This window comes from Prunus dulcis, chromosome 1 (genome assembly GCF_902201215.1).
Source record: "Prunus dulcis chromosome 1, ALMONDv2, whole genome shotgun sequence".
Classification (NCBI taxonomy): Eukaryota; Viridiplantae; Streptophyta; class Magnoliopsida; order Rosales; family Rosaceae; genus Prunus; species Prunus dulcis.
The window spans coordinates 9,214,556-9,236,352 of record NC_047650.1 but is presented as its reverse complement, the minus strand read 5'-3'; the positions used below and the strand labels follow the sequence as shown (position 1 = coordinate 9,236,352).

At 36.3% G+C, this 21,797-nt stretch overlaps 3 protein-coding genes and 2 pseudogenes across 9 annotated transcripts; all 5 read right to left on the bottom strand.

Annotated features, from left to right (window-relative positions):
- Positions 1–1,967: 1,967 nt before the first annotated feature.
- Positions 1,968–6,660, bottom strand: LOC117616540 (hydroxyproline O-galactosyltransferase GALT3). 6 transcript variants are annotated; one of them, XM_034345882.1, is made up of 8 exons: positions 6,343–6,660; positions 4,979–5,911; positions 4,412–4,647; positions 4,015–4,293; positions 3,224–3,352; positions 2,952–3,128; positions 2,757–2,864; positions 1,968–2,521 (listed from the first exon to the last, which is right to left on the bottom strand). In XM_034345882.1, the coding sequence occupies exons 2-8, from the start codon at positions 5,784–5,786 to the stop codon at positions 2,315–2,317; spliced, it is 1,944 nt and encodes a 647-aa protein (XP_034201773.1). In that variant the 5' UTR covers positions 5,787–5,911; positions 6,343–6,660; the 3' UTR covers positions 1,968–2,314. The 6 variants fall into 6 exon arrangements, with proteins under 6 accessions (XP_034201773.1, XP_034201774.1, XP_034201775.1 ...); XM_034345883.1 differs by having other exon boundaries at positions 4,979–5,890; XM_034345884.1 differs by having other exon boundaries at positions 4,979–5,882.
- Positions 6,661–7,249: 589 nt separating this feature from the next.
- On the bottom strand, positions 7,250–9,063 carry LOC117637592 (annotated as a pseudogene).
- Positions 9,064–10,634: 1,571 nt separating this feature from the next.
- On the bottom strand, positions 10,635–12,468 carry LOC117637506 (zinc finger BED domain-containing protein RICESLEEPER 2-like). The gene is made up of 2 exons (XM_034372447.1): positions 10,812–12,468; positions 10,635–10,679 (listed from the first exon to the last, which is right to left on the bottom strand). The coding sequence occupies exon 1, from the start codon at positions 12,466–12,468 to the stop codon at positions 10,840–10,842; it is 1,629 nt and encodes a 542-aa protein (XP_034228338.1). The 3' UTR covers positions 10,635–10,679; positions 10,812–10,839.
- Positions 12,469–14,522: 2,054 nt separating this feature from the next.
- Positions 14,523–16,182, bottom strand: LOC117637415 (annotated as a pseudogene).
- Positions 16,183–17,011: 829 nt separating this feature from the next.
- LOC117634905 (zinc finger BED domain-containing protein RICESLEEPER 2-like) lies at positions 17,012–20,780 on the bottom strand. 2 transcript variants are annotated; one of them, XM_034369194.1, is made up of 3 exons: positions 20,691–20,780; positions 18,480–20,102; positions 17,012–17,136 (listed from the first exon to the last, which is right to left on the bottom strand). In XM_034369194.1, the coding sequence occupies exon 2, from the start codon at positions 20,098–20,100 to the stop codon at positions 18,508–18,510; it is 1,593 nt and encodes a 530-aa protein (XP_034225085.1). In that variant the 5' UTR covers positions 20,101–20,102; positions 20,691–20,780; the 3' UTR covers positions 17,012–17,136; positions 18,480–18,507. The 2 variants fall into 2 exon arrangements, with proteins under 2 accessions (XP_034225085.1, XP_034225077.1); XM_034369186.1 differs by lacking the exon at positions 17,012–17,136 and adding an exon at positions 18,199–18,379.
- Between the last annotated feature and the right edge of the window lie 1,017 nt (positions 20,781–21,797).

Here is a 21,797-nt window from a genome sequence, read left to right as displayed (position 1 = left end):
AATGATGAAGAAAATATATCCGGAATTTCTCCCTCATTTCACACATGATTTTATAAGGAATTCGACATGCATGGCGATGTCCCCATAATAAAAATGCAGTATTTATGTTACACGTTATATTTTATTTATCTCAAGAATTAGGTAAAGTAAAATTATAATTTTTTTAAAATTAAGGAAGCTGACTGATTATGCACCTTCATTAGTGCTGGCACTTTATATTAATCATATCCAAAGGTTGCGTACGAAGGTTCGGTTTTTGTTAGTCGTTGCCTTGTTGGATTTAAATTTTGTGGCCAGAGTCAGCAATTAGCACGCTTTGATTCCATTTGAGGCCAAGACTAATCCAAGTAACTTAACTAACAAGCATTTTCATTTCATTTCCTTTACCTTTTCTCTAAGAGAGTATCTTTATTCACCACTTTAACTTAAAGTATACCATTACCATCATTGTCAACACTTGACACATGTTCGTGATGATACACATTTTAAGTTAAAATTGTGAGAAAAAATATTTCCTTTCTTTAATGCCTATCTATAAAAAAAAAAAAAAAAACCCTCGCATTTATCTCCGTTGTTATCCCAATCATAATAAGGTGGAGGTTTTTTGTGCACTCTCTTGATGTTTTGTGGATCATTCAACTTTAAAAAAAAAAAAAAATTACATACGGCTTGTAACTTAAATATTTAATAGCAGTTATTTCGGTACTGGAAGTTTTGTGTTTGAATTCCTTTTTCTAATATTACTGGTATAAGAAAGTTCTAAATAATAACAACCCGTGGGTTTTACTACAAATAAATAAGTTATTACATAACATAAATTAAAACGCTAGTCGGTGAGGTTTCTAGATATTAAGCATTCATAAATTGGTTGAAAACCTACCAGCCATTTCAAATTTTAAGATATTTTTGGGTTGGATCTTACACGTGGCAGAAAAGAAGCCATGAATACTTTTCATACGTGTAAGTTAGTTGGTCATAAATAACTATTTTATTCAAGCAAAGTTCCGACTGTTTTTTAGCTGAGGTGTAGAAACTTTGTTACGAAGAGTGTCACCAAAGGAGAATGATGTGTACAAGTTTCTGCGATACACGTGTCCGAACGAAAATCACTTATATTGCAAAGTTCTTACCATCCAAGAGTTTGGCATTGAGATTGAAGAAACGTACCCATACTCATCAAACCAACAACTGATTGGCCAATCTTGCGGTTTGCCCAATCCGCACTGGCCAATGCTCATCAACCAGCTGGAAAAATGTCACATCAGCTTAAAATTAGAAAATTAATGTGACTCTTGTCTGTCGACAATAATATATACCATAATTTAGTACCAAAAATAGAAAAAAAATTGAAAAGAGTTGATACACGTGGCTTGTGTGAAACACAATGGTAGTGTGCCCTCCTCATTATTTGATCCACAATTGATGGCCCAGAATTGGAAGTTGGGAGGGGTGGCCTTACAGCCACAAGTCAACTTACCATCCTTCTGTTTCCATTATGATACGAGGTCAACCTCATCTAACTAAATTGATAGAAAAAAGGATTTTTAAGTGATTTTTATAGAAATGTTACCTTAATTTATACCTCAGTTTCAATTTGTTATCTTAATTTTTTTAAAGAGAAATATCACCTTAATTTTTTAAAATCTATGATTTGTCATCTGATTTTAACACCATCTCATTTTCCATCCATTTTAAAGGGTATTTCAGTCTTTTCATTTTTAAGAGTATTTTAAAAATGAAAAAATCATTATATAAAAAATTGTATTTTAAAAAAATCTCACATTCCCCCACCCCATGTGCACCACCGGCAGCTCCGACCAACCCTTCCCTCTTAAAATTTTCTTTTAAGGTGACAAATTGAAACTGAGATATAAGTTCACGTGACATTTCTATAAAAATCCCGATTTTTAACTCAAATGGTCCACAAACATAAACACGATTTGCATTTTGCTCTCTCAACTAAATTATTCGTTCAAATGTCCACATGCTCTCTATTATTCGGCAAATTGTCCCACCGTTTGATTTGCCACAAAGGAACACATTAGGTGTGGAAAACCACCTGAACCTTACAGTTTGATCCAAGAAAACACAGGTTCAGTCCAAATTTTCACATCTTCAGGCTGAAGAATATACCTGTACAGTTACAATTTTATCTGATGTTGCCAAGAAAACCCCACAAAAGAGTAAAATTTTGAGTTTTAGTATTTGAATCTGCTTGACATGCAGTTAAATTCTCATATCGTAAAGCTTTCAGCTTTGGTTGTTACATAGAAGAGTCGATCTCACAAAAAGACTCGCATTGCATGGTTGGCATTTACTCACAGCAGACGGGTTCGTGCTCTTTCTGCAGCTTCTCCCAAAGGCACAACACCAACCTTGGACTTTGGTAATGAGCGAGAATGTAATTTGATTCGCATCCGGCACTGTAAAACCTATCATCCGTGACATAATTCACTTCATGACCGCTGTTCTTGAATTGTTCGATCCATATGCCCATTGCAACATCCTCTAGTTTAAAAAGCTGAAAAGTCATAATGCTAACAGGTTAGCCAAGGAATGAGAAAATCAACACACCGCCTGCTGGCCCTGCTCACTTGTCTTTACATGCCCCACTTTGTATTTCAGTGACCAGTCTTAAAAGAAAGAGAAATTCTCTGTCATTTTCTTTTCAAGATAAAGTGACATGTTCTACAAACTTCATGCAGATCCTTAGAAGAATGAACCTTAGAGGTTGCATTTTGCATAAGTAATTTTACCTTGAGGTCGCTTTCCTGGTGGCCGCGGACAATGAATTTGGCAATGTCCCGAGAGATAATGTAACCTGGACCATGGGCCCATGGTGGGTACAAAGCATGAGGCCATTCCTGGGCAAAATAACACTCATCAAAATCAAGTCAAAGTGAAATAAAGCAAACATTAACCATATATAGAAAGAAATTTGATGTGAGTACCTTGTTATCAATATACCACTTGCTGCCTTTCTCCCTATCGGGCGCTGATTCAAAGGCTATAAGACCATACAAGAGACCATTTGTTGCCTTTCCCTTGAGGCTAGAGATCACCTCATCAATTCTAACAAAAGCATCATCATCTGTTTTCATGATATATTTAGCAGGGAGGATCTTGGTCTGCAGATTTAAGATAAAGATGATTGATAACTTTTCTAACAATGTATATATTGATAATTCAGTTTGCTGGAACATAATATTTTGTAATGACGTACTCCAAAAATACAAATTGCAATTGTTTTCAAACTGATCAGGCTGTAGTAATCAACAAATGGCATCAGTTGGATATCTCCATATGCTTCAGCTTCTCGCCACAGCTCAATATTCACTTGACTGTTCTTGTGCTGCAGGTATGAACAAGTTGTAAACTTTGATGCCAACCAATTTTTTCTGAGAAAGCAATATGTTGATGAATTGTAATTAGAATGCATATATTGGAGTCCCAGGAGTATGTTACATAATGATTGTTTCAATTCTGCAAGTTTATAATGTGAGAGTACCAGAACCAAAAAAAGTAGAAGAGGATTTTGACGACCTAGATCTGGGATAAGGACAAAACTAAATCTCCCAATTGAGGCACCACCAACACAGCAATTCTTGCTGAAAAAAATAATAATGTGAGAGTACCAGAACCAAAAAAAGTAGAAGAAGATTTTGACGACCTAGATCTGGGATAAGGACAAAACTAAATCTCTCAATTGAGGCACCACCAACATAGCAATTCTTGCTGAAGAACTCTTTAGATGATCAAGTGTTCCAGTCTGCATAGTATTGGCATCACAGATGGCCTTTTCAAGCCATAATAATTTCTAAAACACTATGCACACAACTAAAGGAAACCTTATCTTGGCATCAATAATTGGCAAATTGATGAAAATACTTCAGCTAACAGACAAAACCACAGCCTTTAGACTTATTATTGGGAAAAACCCGAGGATATTGAAGAATATGAGACCATCTTGGTATGCATAAGCAAATGACTCAGAGTCTGCAATGTTTCACTTACAAGGCCAATGAAAAACCGGACAGCCACATCCCCAGAACGTACAGCCTCATATTGCATCCAAGCCCTCCTCAATGCCATTCTACGCTCAAAATTATTTCCAGTAGAGAACACTCCAACCAACATCAATAGCCTTTTCTTCAAAGTCGCAGGAGCTTTGAGGTGCTCAACATCAACAACTAAATCATGATCCTCAGAAACAGGCAAGCCTTTAGCTAAGGCAGATAAGAGGTCCAAACCACCAGCCACTTTGACTTTGGTAACTGACCATGGCTCAAGTTTCTACATATGCAAAAAAGCAATGTAGGGTGGAATTATTCACTTTTTCCAAAATGGAATTGTCTTGCAGAAAACAAGTTTTCGGCAATAATCTGTTATTACCAATAAAATCATACCTTACCTCCCTATATGCAAAAGATGTTTCATGCCTTCCATTCACAGTCATGTGAAATCCCTCTAAACCAACCCACAATGTAGCAGTAAAGGGGTTCCCTTCAACAAATGGGAAATTAGCACTTCCATAGGCACCTCCCCTGGAAACATTGGTCAACATTTCACTACTAGGCTGACTCATATTTAGATTTTCTTCCAAGGAGCTTCTGACAGCTTGTTCATTGCAAAGAACAAGTCCATCAACTGTCAAATTTGCTAAAATGTGTTAGATTTCTACTTGTAACACCCTTATTGTTTTTTAAGAGGAACCTTATTCTTAAGTTAAAGAAAAAAAGCAGGATATAATAAATAATCTTTATTTGATTAGTATGAAAACAGTGTTATACATTATAACATTTTCGATTAATACAGAGGACAAACAGTGTTCTAAAGTTATCATGAGTTTAATTACATTTTTTCATATAATGTGGTCTTCAAGTTTGAGCTACCATAGGATAAAAAAAACGAGAATGTTCTTGCAAAAGAGTTGGACTTGCAATTCTCATACAGTCTAAAGTCTAAACAAAAAATTTACCTTTCAGGTTGTTAGCAGACCTGTGAGAAGGACATCTTTCCTCTTTGCCCCACCCAAGTTCATGAGTCCAAATATTTTGAACTACAAATGGCTCCTCTGTCATGTTATCACCAGGGAGACTGACATTGTAATGCAAGATAATAGGAGGCTCAGGCTCTCCTGCAAGTTGGGAGCCTAGAAGTTGAATTTGAAAGCTTCTAGAGTGCCCATCAGGAATGCCAACCAAAGAAATGGAAGAATCGTCAACAAGGCCACAAGGGATTTCAAGAATAACCCCGTCTCTTGACACTATCTTATCAAGTGTACTTACAGAGAAAGGGCAATTTTTATCTTCTTGACTGTTACTTTTGCTTAATTTGGAAGCCTTGTCCTTCTCAATTGCAGACAACAAGTCTTTCCACGCCAGGGAGGCCTCTTTAACCCCTTGAGCAGTTTCAGGCAAAGAATCAGACCTTGACAGTAGGGGACGCATGTGAGGCCATACAAGCAAGGCCCTTGACCCTTCTTTGAAGATGTCATGTGAAGCAAACAGCTCATTGGGCCCATCAACTTCTATAAAATGGGGTTTCTTATATGATTCTGCTTCTTTTTTCACTTTTATCTCTGACGACGTAATAAAAGAATCATTGGTTGGATGGTTTCCGAAGAAATCAGAAGCTGACTGCTTCCGCGACTGCTTTGGTGGCTCAATTTTGACAATGCTGCAGTAACGAAAAACCAATATCATAGCAAGAGCAATGATAAACAGGCCTCCGGACCACTTCTTCATTTTGGTTATCTGGTGAAGCTGATGCTTAAACAAAACCATATGACCCTTCTAGAGTCCTCTCTGTCTGTAACCCAGTTCGTGAACTGTCATCTTCTGTAAGCTTCTTGCTCTGATTTGCTCTGTAAGCTTCTTGCTCTGATTTGCTTGCAAAATGACATTGAATACTACTTTCGATTATTCAATAGCCAACACACACACACACACACACACACACACACACAATAATTCAAAAACACTTTCGATTATTCAATAGCCAATACACACACACACACACAGAGCTTGCAAAATGACATTGAATACTACTTTCGATTATTCAATAGCCAATACACACACACACACACACACACAAATAATAATTCAAAACACTCAAGCAAGCCTAATCTAATAGTTGAATTCTCAAAAATCAAAACTTTAGGAATAAAATAAAATAAAAACTTATGCTCCAGCTATACACACAAACACAGAGAATGTCACCAAAATTTGAATCTTCCTAATGAGGGTCTAGTTTTAGTGCCAGTATCAAGTATCAATCAAAGCAACGAATGACTGAAAACTCTATAAAGCTTTGAATGAACACAAGCTTACTCGCACATACCTTATATGCTCTTCCAGAACTTGAGCACCTCAAATCTGATTCTCTCCCGAAAAAAAATCCAAAATTTGAAAGGAAATCTGCTGTCTATGCAAAACTTGCAAAGCTTTTAAGAATGGTTCTTCTTCTTATTCTTCTCAATATGAAAAGATGATCTTCTTGTATTCTGGAAATCAACTTCCAGATACTGCACTCTTCACTGCTAGTAGTAGCATTCTAGATTTCGGAGAGCTCCTAATACGGCGTCGTCTAAGGCGGTTGCCTTGTCAGGTCCCAGGTGGGACGTTGCTGTCTGGATTTTTTTGGTGTGTCTGATTTGATTATGAGATTTGGGGGGTCGTTATCCAGTGTGTGCAGTCGCACCCATCAAACTATCAAATTTTGTTCGACCAAAAAAAATATATATCGAATTTTGAGCTAATTTTATTATGGTAAAAAACATATATTTTCAAATCTTTGGAATCAATAATTTTTTTTTCTTCATTTTTTACTAATGATTTTATTATTTTTATGGTCCACCACAATAATTTAGGTGTGCGTTACTTGGGCAACTGCTGTTAATTGATATGATCAGGTTTAATTTTATTTATTTATTTAAAATTATCAAGGTTTAAGCTGTTGTTTATATTTATTAATAAAGTTAAATTGCTTCTTATAAAAAATGAAATAAAAATAAAAGCCATAAGATTTCATCTCTACTTGTAGTCTTGTACAATGCTTCATTCATCAACCAGTCAAAATGGCCAGAATTTCCACCACAAGACCCAACTTCATATCTGGAACAATCTCCATTCTCCAGGAGAATCCAAGGGAAACAGATCCATCAAAAAGATACATTCAAACAAAATAAGTTTAAAAGTTTAGTCTCCATGAAGGAATTCAATAGTAACAAACTTGATGTCCATGCCAATTGCTATACTAAGCTGATCTGATCCCCATGTCTGTCAGAATAGAGCTAATCACAAGCTAGGCAAGAGCAGCAGCAGGCCAAAGAGCACCTGTTCTAGACACTTACTGCACCACAACAAAGAGAAAAATCAAAACTATCTTATAGTATAACATTCTGCAGGATCTACAATCGAAAATTGTTATGGATAAGAAACAGGAGAGCAGAGGAAAATTATGTCCATAACCCGTTACTATTCTTTTAATGTACCAGCTTCGCGTACACATCGAGGCAATTCCCAAGTCTGGCTTCAACCGAATTACATGTTCGTTAACTGGCCTTGGTTCGGTATAGAATGATGCCTCATATGAAGTTGCAAGAGAAACTGGAACAGCCAAAAAATCACGTGCCATCTTCGAAAGGGTAGGATACTTGGCGCCTGTAGTTCTCCACCAAGTCAATTTACTAAAATCCTGGCTCCAAGTAAGATAGGTTCCTCCAAATAGCAATCCAAGTCTGATTTTTTCGTAGGCTGATTACTCGATTGGATGAACCGGTAGTAGTCTTTCAACACACCAAAAATATGATTCACATGTGCTGGACTAGGAGAGTGTCCTGAATTTGAATCGGAAGAAGATGAATCGCTCATGAAGTTTTCTTTTTCAGGAAAAAGAATCTTATATTCATCAAAATGTTTGCAGATGGCACCCAAAACAGCTGCAACTTGTGAGTTCCTGTCCCTACCCTTGACTTTAGAACAAACAAATTCTATGCATTTCATCTTAAATCGAGGATCCAGAACTGCAGCTATTGCCAGCAGCAAGAACATGTTGTCCCAATACTTAACAAACTTGTTCAACATGTCCTCGGCTATTGTTCTAATAAAACTATCTGAGTCAGTGGACATTTTGGTCAGAATTTCGTGAAGCTCATGGAGGTGATAAAGATAAACATTAGGAGTTAGATGTTTCGTCTCAAATAATGCATTTGATACTTCATATATGCTCCCTACAATTTTACAAACACCTTCAACTTTCTGCCATTCCTCAGGGGATGGTACATCATGAAAATCGATTATTTTTTTCGAAGAGAATTCTCCCATAGCTCGCAACTTCAGAGCTTGTTGTAGATCAAAAATTGTGCGATTCCATAAGGGTAATGATTTTACAGAAGAAGACAATCCATGAACTTTGTTGATGATATCTATAATCTTAACAAAAGCATCCTGCACCATTTCCCCACAACAATACACGCGAAACCCATGAAACAGCTGACCATTAAAACAGAGTTCCTTTGTTTTCTTGGATATGATTTATCACAAACTCAGCCACACAGCCATAACCATTAGTCATTACAAATGAAGAATTCTTATCCTTAATACCCCAATCTTCAAGCGACTTAAAAATGCCCCAATCTTGACAAGAGACATCATCAGGTAAATCATCTTCATCGCATGAATCCAAAACACAGCGGAAGTAAAGTACCCACTTTCTCAGTTTCCAATTTTCATCAATAAAATGTGCCGAAAGTCACAAAAACTTACAGAAATTATAGTACTTCAATATCTCCATTGAGAGGCTAATCTGTCCTTCATAATTTCCTAAGTTATCTTTAACTGTCTCTTTCCCTTCCTCATAGACTTTGATGCATTCACTTTCGACCTCTTTGACCCTAATCTTAAACAGCGGGTTAAACTTATGTGCCAACTCTCAAAAATCACTACCTTCAACCAACTTAGGTGGAACATGAGCAGAGCAAACAGAATTTGCAAAAGCCCTCAGAGCTTTTTGCTCATCAAATTCAAACCCCTCAAACCTTGCATCAGAATCAAATGACATACCATTCACATCCTCGTTTTCGCTACCCTAGCTGTCATTTTCATGATCACACATTCCTTTCATTTTGGAACCAACAGCTTCATCAGCTTCACGAATCCCTGACACATCTAATGAACACAAACTTTTTAGCACCACAACTCCAAACAAGTGAAAAATCTAGTCTTTCACTTCGTTTCTTTTACATTAACCCCATCATTTTTATTTGCGTTCATGCATGCCAGCATCTATTTATAACTACGGAGCTAAAGCACAAAATAGAATCAATGATGGCGTAAAATCATGGATACCCATTAACAATATAAGCAAAAATCTCGCAATAAACTCTTAAAAACAAAAAAATTTATACACACTCAAAATTATTATAACCAACAAATGAATAAAAACAAAGCATTGTAAAGACAAAAAGAAAACCCAGAAAGCGTAATACGGTACAAGAAAGCAAAAAGCGCGTGATCATTGTTTAGAATGTATAAGGAAGACACAAACTTGAGATTCAGACAAACCTCGTTTGGGATGGTCGCCCAGAGGAAAGAGCTCAGAGAGAGAATGAGAGCACAAAGGGGATTTAGGGTTCTGTTAGAACTTGGAAGTGGAATTTGACAGAGAGAGAAATGGGTGCTTATGCTTCATTTTAGCGGGAAAATATTACGGAATAGCCGTACACGTGGCTCCCTTATTTACAAGACATGTCCTTCTGTTTTTAAGTAAAAAATATATTTTTGTTGTGTTTGTTTATAATTATATTTTGTTTAAGTTGTGAATTTTAGCATTTTGATTAATCAATAGCATTTTTTGGATTTTTGAATTTTTACCAGTTGAGGTATGTGTCTTTATAGATCATGATCATTTGGTTTTTTTAATTATATATATATATATTTTAAACATTTATAAGGAAGGGGGATTCAAATTGACAGACCTCTTCCAATATTCATAGCAAGTCTGAATAATTGTTGAAAAAAGGAGTAAGAAATCTTCATGAACAAATTGTTGAATTTTTTTATTTATAATTACAGTGTTCTTTACAAAACTTCCAAAAAGAAAGGGTTGGAAAAAAAAATGGGATGCTAAGGATTAAAAAATATGATCAAGTCATTTTTTATTTATTACAGCCCAGATTTCGATTTCATTTATTTTTGTAACATACTTAGGATAGATAAAGTCAGATGAATTTTTGTTGAAATTGTTCCTAATATAATTGCTGAGCAGCAAACTCCATCATGTCCATTGTCTCTCCACAGATCAGTTCAAAACTACAATGAAATCAAAGTTCAAAACACACAGGATATTGTAATTCCACTTTTACTATATTATGAACTAGTAAAGTTACCAGAATTTCAACCAAAGTGCAATATACAAATGCAGCAATAGGGTAAAATTTAGCATCATATATTCACCCATCTCAAGACAACAAGACAGGACAGCTAGTTTTTACTATCCAAGGGAAACAAATTTACAATACAACGACAGAAAAAAGGAATGTTCAATCTCTGTAATGGAGTTCAGAAGTAACTGCTTTAATGTCTATGTCAATTGCTTAGCTAAACTGAGATTCCCAAGCCTTCCAAAAGTGAGGTAGCCATAAGCTAGGGAAGAGGAGCAAAAAGCAAAAACTGTACCTGTTCTCGACATCAAGCACACGCACAAAAAAAGGGGAAAAAAATCTTGTGAGAATTAAATCATCTTGCAGGATACATATTGAAGATAATTAAGAACAAAAAGAACAAAGAAGAAATAGTATTGATAATTACCTGTTAACATTGAATCAGTGCCTGCCTACTATACCCAGCTTCGAGTACACATCAAGGCATTCATCAAGCCTGGCTTCAACCAAACTAAATGATCATCAGCTGGCTTTGGTACAGTATAGTATACACCATTTCCAGTTGACAGAGACATTGGCATGGCCAAAAAGTCCCGTGCCATCCGGGAAAGAGTAGGGTACGCAGTGCCTGCGGTTCTCCACCAAGACAATGCATTAAAATCTGGACTCCAAGGTAACACAGGTTCTTCCAAATAGCGATCCAAGTCTGATTTTTTCGCAGGGTGGTCATTTGAACGGATGAACTGCTGGTAGTCCTGCACCACTCTAAAACTGCGTTTCCAACGTCTAGAACGACAAGACTCCCCTTCGGTAGGAAAACGGATCACATAGTCATCAAACAGTTTCTGCATCGCCCATAAAACATTTGCAACTTGTGTTTTTTCATCCTTACGCTTAACCTCTGAACAAAAGAATTCAATATATCTCATCTTGAATTGAGGATCCAGTGCTGCAGACATTGTCAACAGCAAGAACATGTCATTATCCAAATACTCATCCAACTTTTTCAGCATGTCCTTAACTATTGTTCTATTAAAACTATCCGAGTCAGTGGACATTTTGGTAAGAATTCCGTGAAGCTCATGGAGGTGATAAAGATAAACATTGGGAGTTAGAGGTGTTGTGTAAAATAATGCTTCTGATACTTCATCTATGCTCCCTATAATTTTACAAACACCTTCGACTTTCTTCCATTCCTCTGGGGAAGGTACGTCATTAGAACCAATCACATCTTTGGTAGAGAGTTCTCCTGTTGACCATGACTTCACAGCTTCTTGCAGATTTAACCATATTGTAGACCACAGGGGCTCAGAAGTTTTAAAAGAATGCACCTGCTGAACCTTGTGAACGATATCTTCAATCTTGTCAAATGCATCCTGCACCATTACTCTGAATATTTCCCCACAACAATACACAGGAAACACTGGATTAAGTTGGAATTCCTTCTTTTCTTGGATGTGCCTTTTAACATGCTCAACCATTTCCTTATAGCACTTCCCATTATTCACAGTGACTGCGCGTATCTTGCTCTCAATGCCCCAATCTTCATATCCGTGAAGGGAATCATCAGACGGACCCGAAACTGAACGAGAACTGAAGCAAAGTACCCGTTTTTTCAGTTTCCAATTCTCATCAACAAAATGTGCGGAAAGGCACAAATAATCACCACAGCAGCGAGGGTCAATGTGATTTTCGAAGCTCAGAATGTCCACCGAGAGGCTAATCTGTCCATCAAAGTTACCTAAGATTTTCTTGGTTTCCATTTTCTTTTCCTCATAGACTTCCATGCATTTAGTTTCAACCTCATTGAAACTAGGCTTAAACAGCGGATTAAACATACTATTTGACCGTATAATATCTCCAGCCCGTTCTGGTTGAACTGCTCCAGAGCAAATCAACTCTGCAAGAGTCCTTAAATCTTTCTGCTGGTCATATTCAACTACCTTCTTGACCTTCGTATCTGAAACTGATGAAAAGGAACTCACATCCTTGCTATGACCACTGCTAGAATTCTCTTCAGTAGAGTCAGATATTCCATTCTTTGCAGACCCAGTAACTGTATTAGATTCAGGAACCCCAGACATATCTAAAAAAACACAAAATTCTAATAAGCACCACAGCAACCTCATTTTGTTCTACTAAATCATGTATGCAGTCTATTTCTGGTTTTGCATTTTGGAGTTAAAAGTACCCAAGAAAAGAAATATTGGCGTACAATCATGGATACCCATCAATAATATAACCAAGAATCTTATTAAAAACACAAACTTTATTCACCCACTGAGCAGAGAACTCAACGATAATATAAAGAACGAAAGAGAAATAACAAAATAGGCAAAAATGATCACATTGGACCCGAGAATGAGAGAATAAGGCAGACCCAGAACGAAGAAACATAAAAAGCATAACAAATAATGACAGCAGATCAGAAGAAGCAAAATGCTTGTAATCTTGCCCTACAATCATGGATATCCATGAACAATATAACCAAGAATCGTACAGTGAATTCTTAAAAACACAAACTTTATTCACCCACCGAGAAGAAAACTCAAGACTATAAGCAAGAATCTTACAGTGAATTCTTAAAAACACGAACTTTATTAACCCACAGAGAAGAAAACTCAAAGAATATAACCAAAAATCTTACAGTAAATTCTTTAAAACACAAACTTTTTTCACCCACTGGACAGAGAACTCAAAGATAATACACAGAATGAAAGAGAAATTTAAAAAAAACGCAAAAATGATCTGAGAGTGAGAGAATAAGGCAGACCCAGAACAAAGAAACAAAGAAACATAGAAAGCATAACACATAATGAATGACAGTAGAAGAAGCAAAATGCTTGTAATCTCCATTTCAAGAGTTGATTTTGTTAAGAGAACGAAAAAGATCCAATCTTGAGTTGAAGGCCTAACCTCCTTAGCGTCGAGTACCCAGAGGAAGAAGGAGCTGAGGACAAGGGAGTTTTGGCGTTCTGTGGGAAATGCAATAGACTGGGAGAGAAACAGAGTATGAGTTATGAGTTGCTTAGCGCGAAAGTATGAACAAAATGCATCAGAACCGTTATTTATAACACATGCCACAATTTTTCTTTCGGTATTTCACAAACAAACATACCCTGAAAATACGGCCGGTGCGCTATTTGGCAAATTTCTTAAAAACGTACCTTGAAATTTGGGCCATTTTTATAAATTTTAATTTTTTGTTGTCTTTTTCTCAATAGTACTCGAAAAATGAACAAAATACTCTAATAATACAAAGGCGGAACTAGAAATTTATCTAGGGTTGGCTATATTATTTTGTTTAAGTAACATTACATAAACTATTGTTGTTGTTTTGTAAGTTTTTCAAAGAGTGCATTGTGCAATATATAGCACATGGGAGCTATAACTGGTTCGCCCTTGTTGCAAAATTTTAAAAAAACGTGTATTATTCGTGAAAAATACGTTAGTACAGTATAATATGCGAATAACACATTTGCACAAAGTGAGTTTTCTTCATATATGAAACAAATAAGTATTTGAGTAAGAAATCTTGTGTGTTTTGACGGGGAAAAAAGGAGCCAGAAATCTTCATGAACAAACTGTTGAGTTTCATTTTTTTTTTATGACTATTCCAAGCCACAACCTTAAATCTAAATAAATTGGAAGTAAAAAATTTATTACAGACTTTTCTGGTGGCGTATATGTTGTTTCCAATATGGAATTTTTGTTTTTATTTATTTTTTAAAATACGAAAAATTCACGGTCAGGCAAGGTAGCTCCCAATTAGGCATCAAGTCAGATGAATTTTTTGCTTCTAATATCCGGGCTGGTAGCTTCCAATTTGGATTTGTGATCCAATAGAGCATGATATTATAATTTAGCAACACATTCCACCATGCTCTCTCTTTTCAACAGAGCAATTCAAAACACACACATAAAGGCAATAAGGTAAACTTCAGCATCATCTATTCAACCATCTCTAGACATCAAGACAACTAGTTTTTACCATCCAGGGGAAACAGATCCAAAGAAAGTTACAATACAAAAACACAAAAATGTTCAATCTCTATAATGGTGCTCAGAAGTAACTGGTTTAATGTTTATGTCAATTGCTTAGCTAAACTGAGATTCCCAAGCCTTCCAAAAGTGATGTAGCCATAAGCTAGGGAAGAGCAGCAAAAATCAAAAACTGTACCTGTTCTCGACATCAAGCACATGCACAAGAAAAGGGGGAAAAATCTTGTGAGAATTAAATCATCTTGCAGGATACATATTGAAGATAATTAAGAACAAAAAGAACAAAGAAGAAATAATATTGATAATTACCTGTTAACATTGTATCAGTGCCTGCCTACTATACCCAGCTTCGAGTACACATCAAGGCATTCATCAAGTCTGGCTTCAACCAAACTAAATGATCATCAGCTGGCTTTGGTACAGTATAGAGTGAGTCAATTTTACTTGCAAGAGAAACTGGAATGGCTAAAAAATCACGTGCCATCCGGGAAAGGGTAGGGTACTCAATGCCTGCGATTCTCCACCAAGCCAATGCATTAAAATTCTTATTATTACGTAAGACAGGTTGTTCCAAATAGCAATCCAAGTCTGATTTTTCTTTAGGGTGATCATTCAAATGGATGAACTGCTGGTAGTCTTGCAACCGAAAACGGACCACATATTCATCAAACAGTTTGTGAATGGCCCCAAAAACAACTGCAACTTGTGAGTTTCCGTTCCTATTCTTAACTTTTGAAAGAAGAAATTCAATATATCTCATCTTCAATCGAGGATCCAGTGCTGCAGATATTGCCAACAGCAAGAACATGTCATCCCAGTACTTATCAAACTTTTTCGACATGTCCTCAACTACTATTCTATTAAAACAATCTGAGTAAATGGACACTTTGGCCAGAATTTTGGGAAGCCAATGCAGGTGGCAAAGATAAACATTCGGAGTTAGAGGTGTTGTGTAAAATAATGCATCTGATACTTCATTTATGTTCTCTAAAATTTTACAAACACCTTCAACTTTCTTCCATTCCTCTGGGGAAGGTACGTCATTAGAACCAATCACATCTTTGGTAGACCATGACTTCACAGCTATTTGCAGGTTTGCCAATTTGAGAAACCAGAAGGGGTAATCAATATTAAAAGTATACACCTGACGAACCTTGTAAACGATATCTTCAATCTTGTCAAATGCATCCTGCACCATTACACTGATCATTTCCGCACAACAATACACACGAAACAGCTTACCATTATTTTCTTGGATGCGCCTTTCCACAAACTCAACCAATTCATTATTGCAATTATCATTCTTCAGAGTGAGTGCGGAGATCTTGTTCTCAATGCCCCAATCTTCAAGCGTCCTTAAAATGCCCCAATCTTCATATTTGTGAAGGGAATCATCAGATGGACCCGAAACCGAAACCGAAATACAAGAAAACTGAAGTACCCACTTTTTCAGTTCCCAATTCTCATCAATAAAAAATAAAATGTGCTGAAAGGCACAAATAACTTTCACACCTCAGAATGTCCACCGAGAGGCTAATCTGTCCATCAAAGTTTCCTAAGATTTTCTTGGTTTCCATTTTCTTTTTCTTAAAGACTTCCATGCATTCAGTTTCAACCTCATTGAAACTGGGCATAAACAGCGGGCTGAACTTACCTATTGAGTGTAAGGAATCAAAATCTTGAGTCCATTTAGGTGGAACTTCTTCAAAGCAAAGCAACTCTGCAAGAGTCTTTAAATCACTTTGCTGATCATCTTCAAGTACCACCTCCTCATTGCCCTTCGTATCCCCAGCCATATCTAACAAACACAAAATTTTTATGAGCACCATTTTGTTATACTAGATCATATATTTCTGGTTTTGCATTTTGGAAGTTAAAAGTAGCCAAGAAAAGAAATCTTGGCCTACAACAATATAACCAAGAATCTTACAGTGAATTCTTAAAAACACAAAACTTTATTCACCCACTGAGAAGAGAACTCAAAGATTATGTACAAAAACGATGACAGTGAATCTGACAGTGAACAAAGAAACATAGAAAGCATAACTCATAATGACAGTAGATGAAGCAAAATGCTTGTAATCGCTATTTCAAGAGTTGATTTTGATAAGACAACCATAAAGATACAATCTTGAGTTGAAGGCCTAACCTCCTTTGCGTGGAGTAGCCCAGAGGAAGAAGGAACTTTGGAGAAGGGAGTTTTGGCGTTCTGTGGGAAATGAAATAGACTGGGAGAGAAACAGAGTATGAGTTATGAGTTGCTTAGCGCGAAAGTATGAATGAAATGTATTAGAACCGTAATACGTGGCTATTACGATAAAATAATCCACCCACAGACCAAACGAAAAGAACTTTGGCAACTATGTGAAAGCATATTATTTCAAATGACAAACTCTGAAGCAAACCTGTCTCTGTCGGCTTTGAATAAACTTCTTATCAAATGATAAGGCAGCCATGCCCTTGCTCATATGTCGAGAGAAACTCTCATGTAACGGGAAAAAGCACTATTTTCGGCTAATAATGCAATGACACGTAGAATAACTTTTCCATATGTCATGTGTTATTGACCGGGAATAGCAAAACAATATTAATCCTGTTAGATGTAAGCTTTTTTGTCATATGTCATAGTGCACTACTTGCAGTTGAAGAGGTTGGCCTAGGAGATCTTTTCGAATGTTTGAAATAGCGATACTAATCATTGAACTCTGCCTCGTGCAGACGTTCTCATGAAACCTTTGATTTATCCTCACCTGAGTAACAAATGTAAATATATAGTGTTAAATGGACTCTATGAAATATATATTGCAAAGTCAGATGAAGAGTTTATAAGTATGCGATGCAAAGCTAAAGGTCATCTACGATCTACCAAATACATATTTTTAAGTACGTTATCCCCTAATAAAGCATTCAACACCGAGCCTTCACATTCCTATTTGGCAAATTTCTTAAAAACTTACCCTGAAAAATTGGACCATTTTATTTATTTTAAAAACATAAAAAAAAAATTGTTTGTTTAAATTTGGATTTTTTGTTCAACAATACGTGAAAAATATAAATAAAATATGCAAATAATACTTATTAACAAGGGAGGAAGCCGAAATTTATCCCTGCATGGGCTAAATTTTTTTTTGTTTCTTTCAGCAACATTACACAAACTATTGTTGTTGTTTTGTAAGTTTTTCAATGAGTGCACTGGGCTATAGCAGGAGAAACACTAGTGTGACATGGGGATCACATTGTTTTGTTATTCGCGGCTAGTCACAACATATATTTTAAATCTTTGATTGTGAAGGGGATTAAAAGTGGGATAATTGATAATTGCCAAGTACCATGTATTTTAAATCTAATTTAAATGTCTTTTAAATATGTGACAAGGTGAGTTTTTTTAATATAAATATACTACATATATGAAAGAAAGAAGTTTCTGAGAAAGAAATCTTGTCTATTGTTTTGGTCAAGAAAATCTGCATGAACAAACTAGTTTAATTTTTTATTACGATTCCAAGCCACGACCTTAAGTCTAAATGTTGGAAACCATAGAGAATTGAGCACACAAATAATTCTCTTATCTGTTTCAGAAATTGTGTACTTAGAAGGAAACCCCTACGTCTATCGTTCAAATGTCTTCCAAGGTAATACTTACTATTAGTTTTTGGAACTTAAATTAAATTAGAATGACATTGAGCAACACATTCCATCATCTTTTCAATAGATGTTGTTTTCAAGGCATGTTTTTTGGAAAAGATAAAGTCAGATGAATTTTAAGCTTCTAATATCATTAACTGGTAGCTTCCATCATATTGAGCACGACATTGAGCAACACATTCCATCATCTTTTCAATACAACAATTCAAAACTACAGTGGAGTTCAAAAGTAACTGGTTTTAATGCCTAAGTCAATGGCTTAGCTATTCTGATTCCCAAGCCTTCCAAAAGTGAGGCAGCCATAAGCTAAGGAAGAGCAGCCAAAAAAAAAAAAAAAAAAAACTGTACCTGTTCTCCACACGCACGAAAAAAGGGGGAAAAAAGTTTAGTGAGAATTAAATCATCTTGAAAATAATTAAGAACAAAAGGAAATAGTATTGATAATTACCTGTTAACATTGTATCAGTGCCTGCCCACTATACCCAGCTTCGAGTACACATCAAGGCATTCATCAAGTCTGGCTTCAAGCAAACTATATGTTCATCAGCTGGCTTTGGTACAGTATAGTATGCCTCACTTTGAGTTGCAAGAGAAACTGGAATGGCTAAAAAATCACGTGCCATCTGGGAAAGGGTAGGGTACTTAGCGCTTGCGGTTTTCCACCAAGCCAATTCATTAAAACCCAGACTGGGAGTTAAGACAGGTTGTTCCAAATAGCAATCCAAGTCTGATTTTTCTTTAGGATGATCATTCAAATGGATGAACTGCTGGTTGTATTGCAACGGAAAACGGACCACATATTCATCAAACAGTTTGTGAATGGCCCCAAAAACAACTGCAACTTGTGAGTTTCCATTCCAATCCTTAACTTCTGAACAAACAAATTCAATATATCTCATCTTCAATCGAGGATCCAGCGCTGCAGATATTGCCAACAGCAAGAACATGTCATCCCAATACTTATCAAACTTTTTCAACATGTCCTCAACTACTGTTCTATTAAAACTATCTGAGTCAATGGACATTTTGGCCAGACTTTTGCGAAGCTTAAGCAGGCGACAAAGATGAACATTGGGAGTTAGGGGTGTTTCGTTGAAGAATTCACTTTCTGTCACTTTATATATGTTCTCTACAATTTTACAAACACCCTCAACTTTCTTCCATTCCTCTGGGGAAGGCACGTTACGAGAGTGAGTCACATCTCTGGAAGAGAGATTTCCCTGAGCCCATAACTTCAAAGCTTCTTGCAGGTTTAACAATTTGAGAAACCACATGGGGTAATCAGTTTTAAAAGTATACACCTGACGAACCTTGTGAACTATATCTGCAATCTTGTCAAATGCATCCTGCACCATTACGCTGATCATTTCCCCACAACAATACACACAAAACAGCTTACTATTAAGTTGGAGTTCCATCTTTTCTTGGATGTGCGTTTTCAGAAACTCAACCAATTCATTATTGCAATTATCATTTTTCACAGTGAGTGCGGAGATCTTGTTCTCAATGCCCCAATCTTCAAGCGACCTTAAAATGCCCCAATCTTCATATTTGTGAAGGGAATCATCAGATGGACCCGAAACCGAAATAGAACAGAAGTGAAGTACCCAATTATTCAGTTCCCAATTCTCATCAATAAAATGTGCGGAAAGGCACAAATAATCACCGCAGCAGCTAGGGTCAAAGTAACTTTCACACCTCAGAATTTCAACCGAGAGGCTAATCTGTCCATCAAAGTTTCCTAATATTTTCTTGGTTTCCATTTTCTTTTTCTCAAAGACTTCCATGCATTCAGTTTCAATCTCACTGAAACTAGGCTTAAACAGGGGGCTGAACTCACCTAAGCGTGCATACCATTTAGGTGGAACTTCTTCAAAGCAAATCAACTCGGCAAGAGTCCTTAAATCACTTTGCTGATCATCTTCAAGTACCTCCTCAGTGCCCTCCGTATCTGAAACTGATGAAATGGAATTCACATCCTTGCTATGACCACTGCCGCTATTTTCATGATCAGATATTCCATTCTTTGAAGACCCAATAACGTCGTTAGCTCCAGGAACCCCAGCCATATCTAACAAACACAAAATTATTAGCACCATTCATAGCAAGCCCATCTTCTTTTCTTTTTTTTTCCCACTAAATCATATATGAAGTCGAAAGTACTCAAGGAAAGAACTCTTTCCGTTTACAATCATGGATAGCTCCAGGAAGGAACCCCAGCCATATCCAACAAACACAAAATTATTAGCACCATTCATAGCAACCCCATCTTTTTTTTTTGTTCTTCCAGTAAATCATGTATGAAGTCGAAAGTACTCAAGAAAAGAACTCTTTCCGTACAATCATGGATACCCATCAACAATATAACCAAAAATCTTGCAGTGAAGTCTTAAAAACACAAAATTTATTCACCCAGTGAACAAAAAACTCAAAGATAAAATAACGAACGAAAGAATAATAACAAAACACACAAAAAAGTGACCATATTGGTAAGCAAATAGACCCGAAAATGAGAGAAGAAGCCAGACCCAGAACAAAGAAACATAAAAAGCATAACACATAATGACAGCGGAGGAAGCAAAATGCATGGAATCGTTATTTCAACTGTTGATTTTGATAAGAGAACAATAAAGATACAATCTTGAGTTGAAGGCCTAACCTCCTTTGCGTCGAGTCGGCGAGAGGAAGAAGGAAATGAGGAAGGAGGAGCCAAAGGGACTTTTGGGTTTCTGTGGGAAATGAAATAGACTCTCAGAGAAACACTGTGTGAGTGAGTTATGAGTTGCTTAGCGCGAAAGTTAGAATGATCATCATCAGAACCGTACACGTGGCTAACCTTGTTGATAAGACATGCATTAAATTTCCTTTTCTGGTATAGGACAAAACATGTCTTTTCATTTTCTCGCTTATCTTTTTTATTTGGATAATGCTAGGCTTATTACATTTTTATACGAACGTGTACCACCTCTTTAATCGAGGTGGAGCCCACTTCTATTAGAGATGTAGTACACAATGTAGTATGAGAAATGTGATAAGTCTAGTATTTTCCTTTTTGTTTAAAATTGGGAAACCAAACCATTTTTTTCCCAAAATAAAAAAAAATCAATTTATGTAGACAAATCCCTAAATATTACATTAAAAAATGCATACATTACCTTTCTCGTATGTTAAAAAGAAGGGAAAATGTTAAGTTTATTATATTTATATATCATATTATGTACTAGTTAGTATAGAGGTTTGGAGCAATTGCTCATCCAGGTAAGGTTTTGGGTTTGAGTTCTAACACTCGTGTAGTGTGTATAAGTTCAGTATATTATTGTCCATCTTAATAGAAAAGTCCTCCCAAAAAAAAAAAAAAAAAAACCTCGCATTGTATACCATTAAAAAAATAATATACAAATTAGTATATAAATGCAATAAGCCTAATATTTTCTTTGAAAGAAGGTTTAGGCGATTGTTTAGACCAAACTTGGCTATGTTTCAATTCAATATACTTGCTCCAAAATGCATGGCTAGAGCCTAGACTGACTGAGAGAGAAACACAGTATATAGGCAGGTTGCTTGCGTTATGGTTCATTTTAGCGGGAAAGTAAAGAGGACAGCATCAGCACCGTACACGTGGCCAGGTTACAGTAGGGTGAATCCAACTCTTCACCTATCACAATCCTAATCTAATTATTTCGTCACATTATTTAATGTCGTGAAGTTTTTGTGTTTTTTGGCTGTTTAACACTTCACCTTGACCCAAAAAAAAAAAAAAAAAATC

What these genes read in the sequence shown, in the direction of transcription:
- LOC117634905 (XM_034369194.1), bottom strand. Translation starts at nt 20,100, where the DNA reads ATGGCTGGGGTTCCTGGAGCTAACGACGTTATTGGGTCTTCAAAGAAT.
- LOC117637506 (XM_034372447.1), bottom strand. Translation starts at nt 12,468, where the DNA reads ATGTCTGGGGTTCCTGAATCTAATACAGTTACTGGGTCTGCAAAGAAT.
- LOC117616540 (XM_034345882.1), bottom strand. Translation starts at nt 5,786, where the DNA reads ATGGTTTTGTTTAAGCATCAGCTTCACCAGATAACCAAAATGAAGAAG. An exon ending in TTGCAATTTGTATTTTTGGA is followed by an intron (nt 3,129 to 3,223) that starts GTACGTCATTAC and finishes TTAAATCTGCAG; the next exon opens with ACCAAGATCCTCCCTGCTAA. An exon ending in AGTGGTATATTGATAACAAG is followed by an intron (nt 2,865 to 2,951) that starts GTACTCACATCA and finishes TATTTTGCCCAG; the next exon opens with GAATGGCCTCATGCTTTGTA.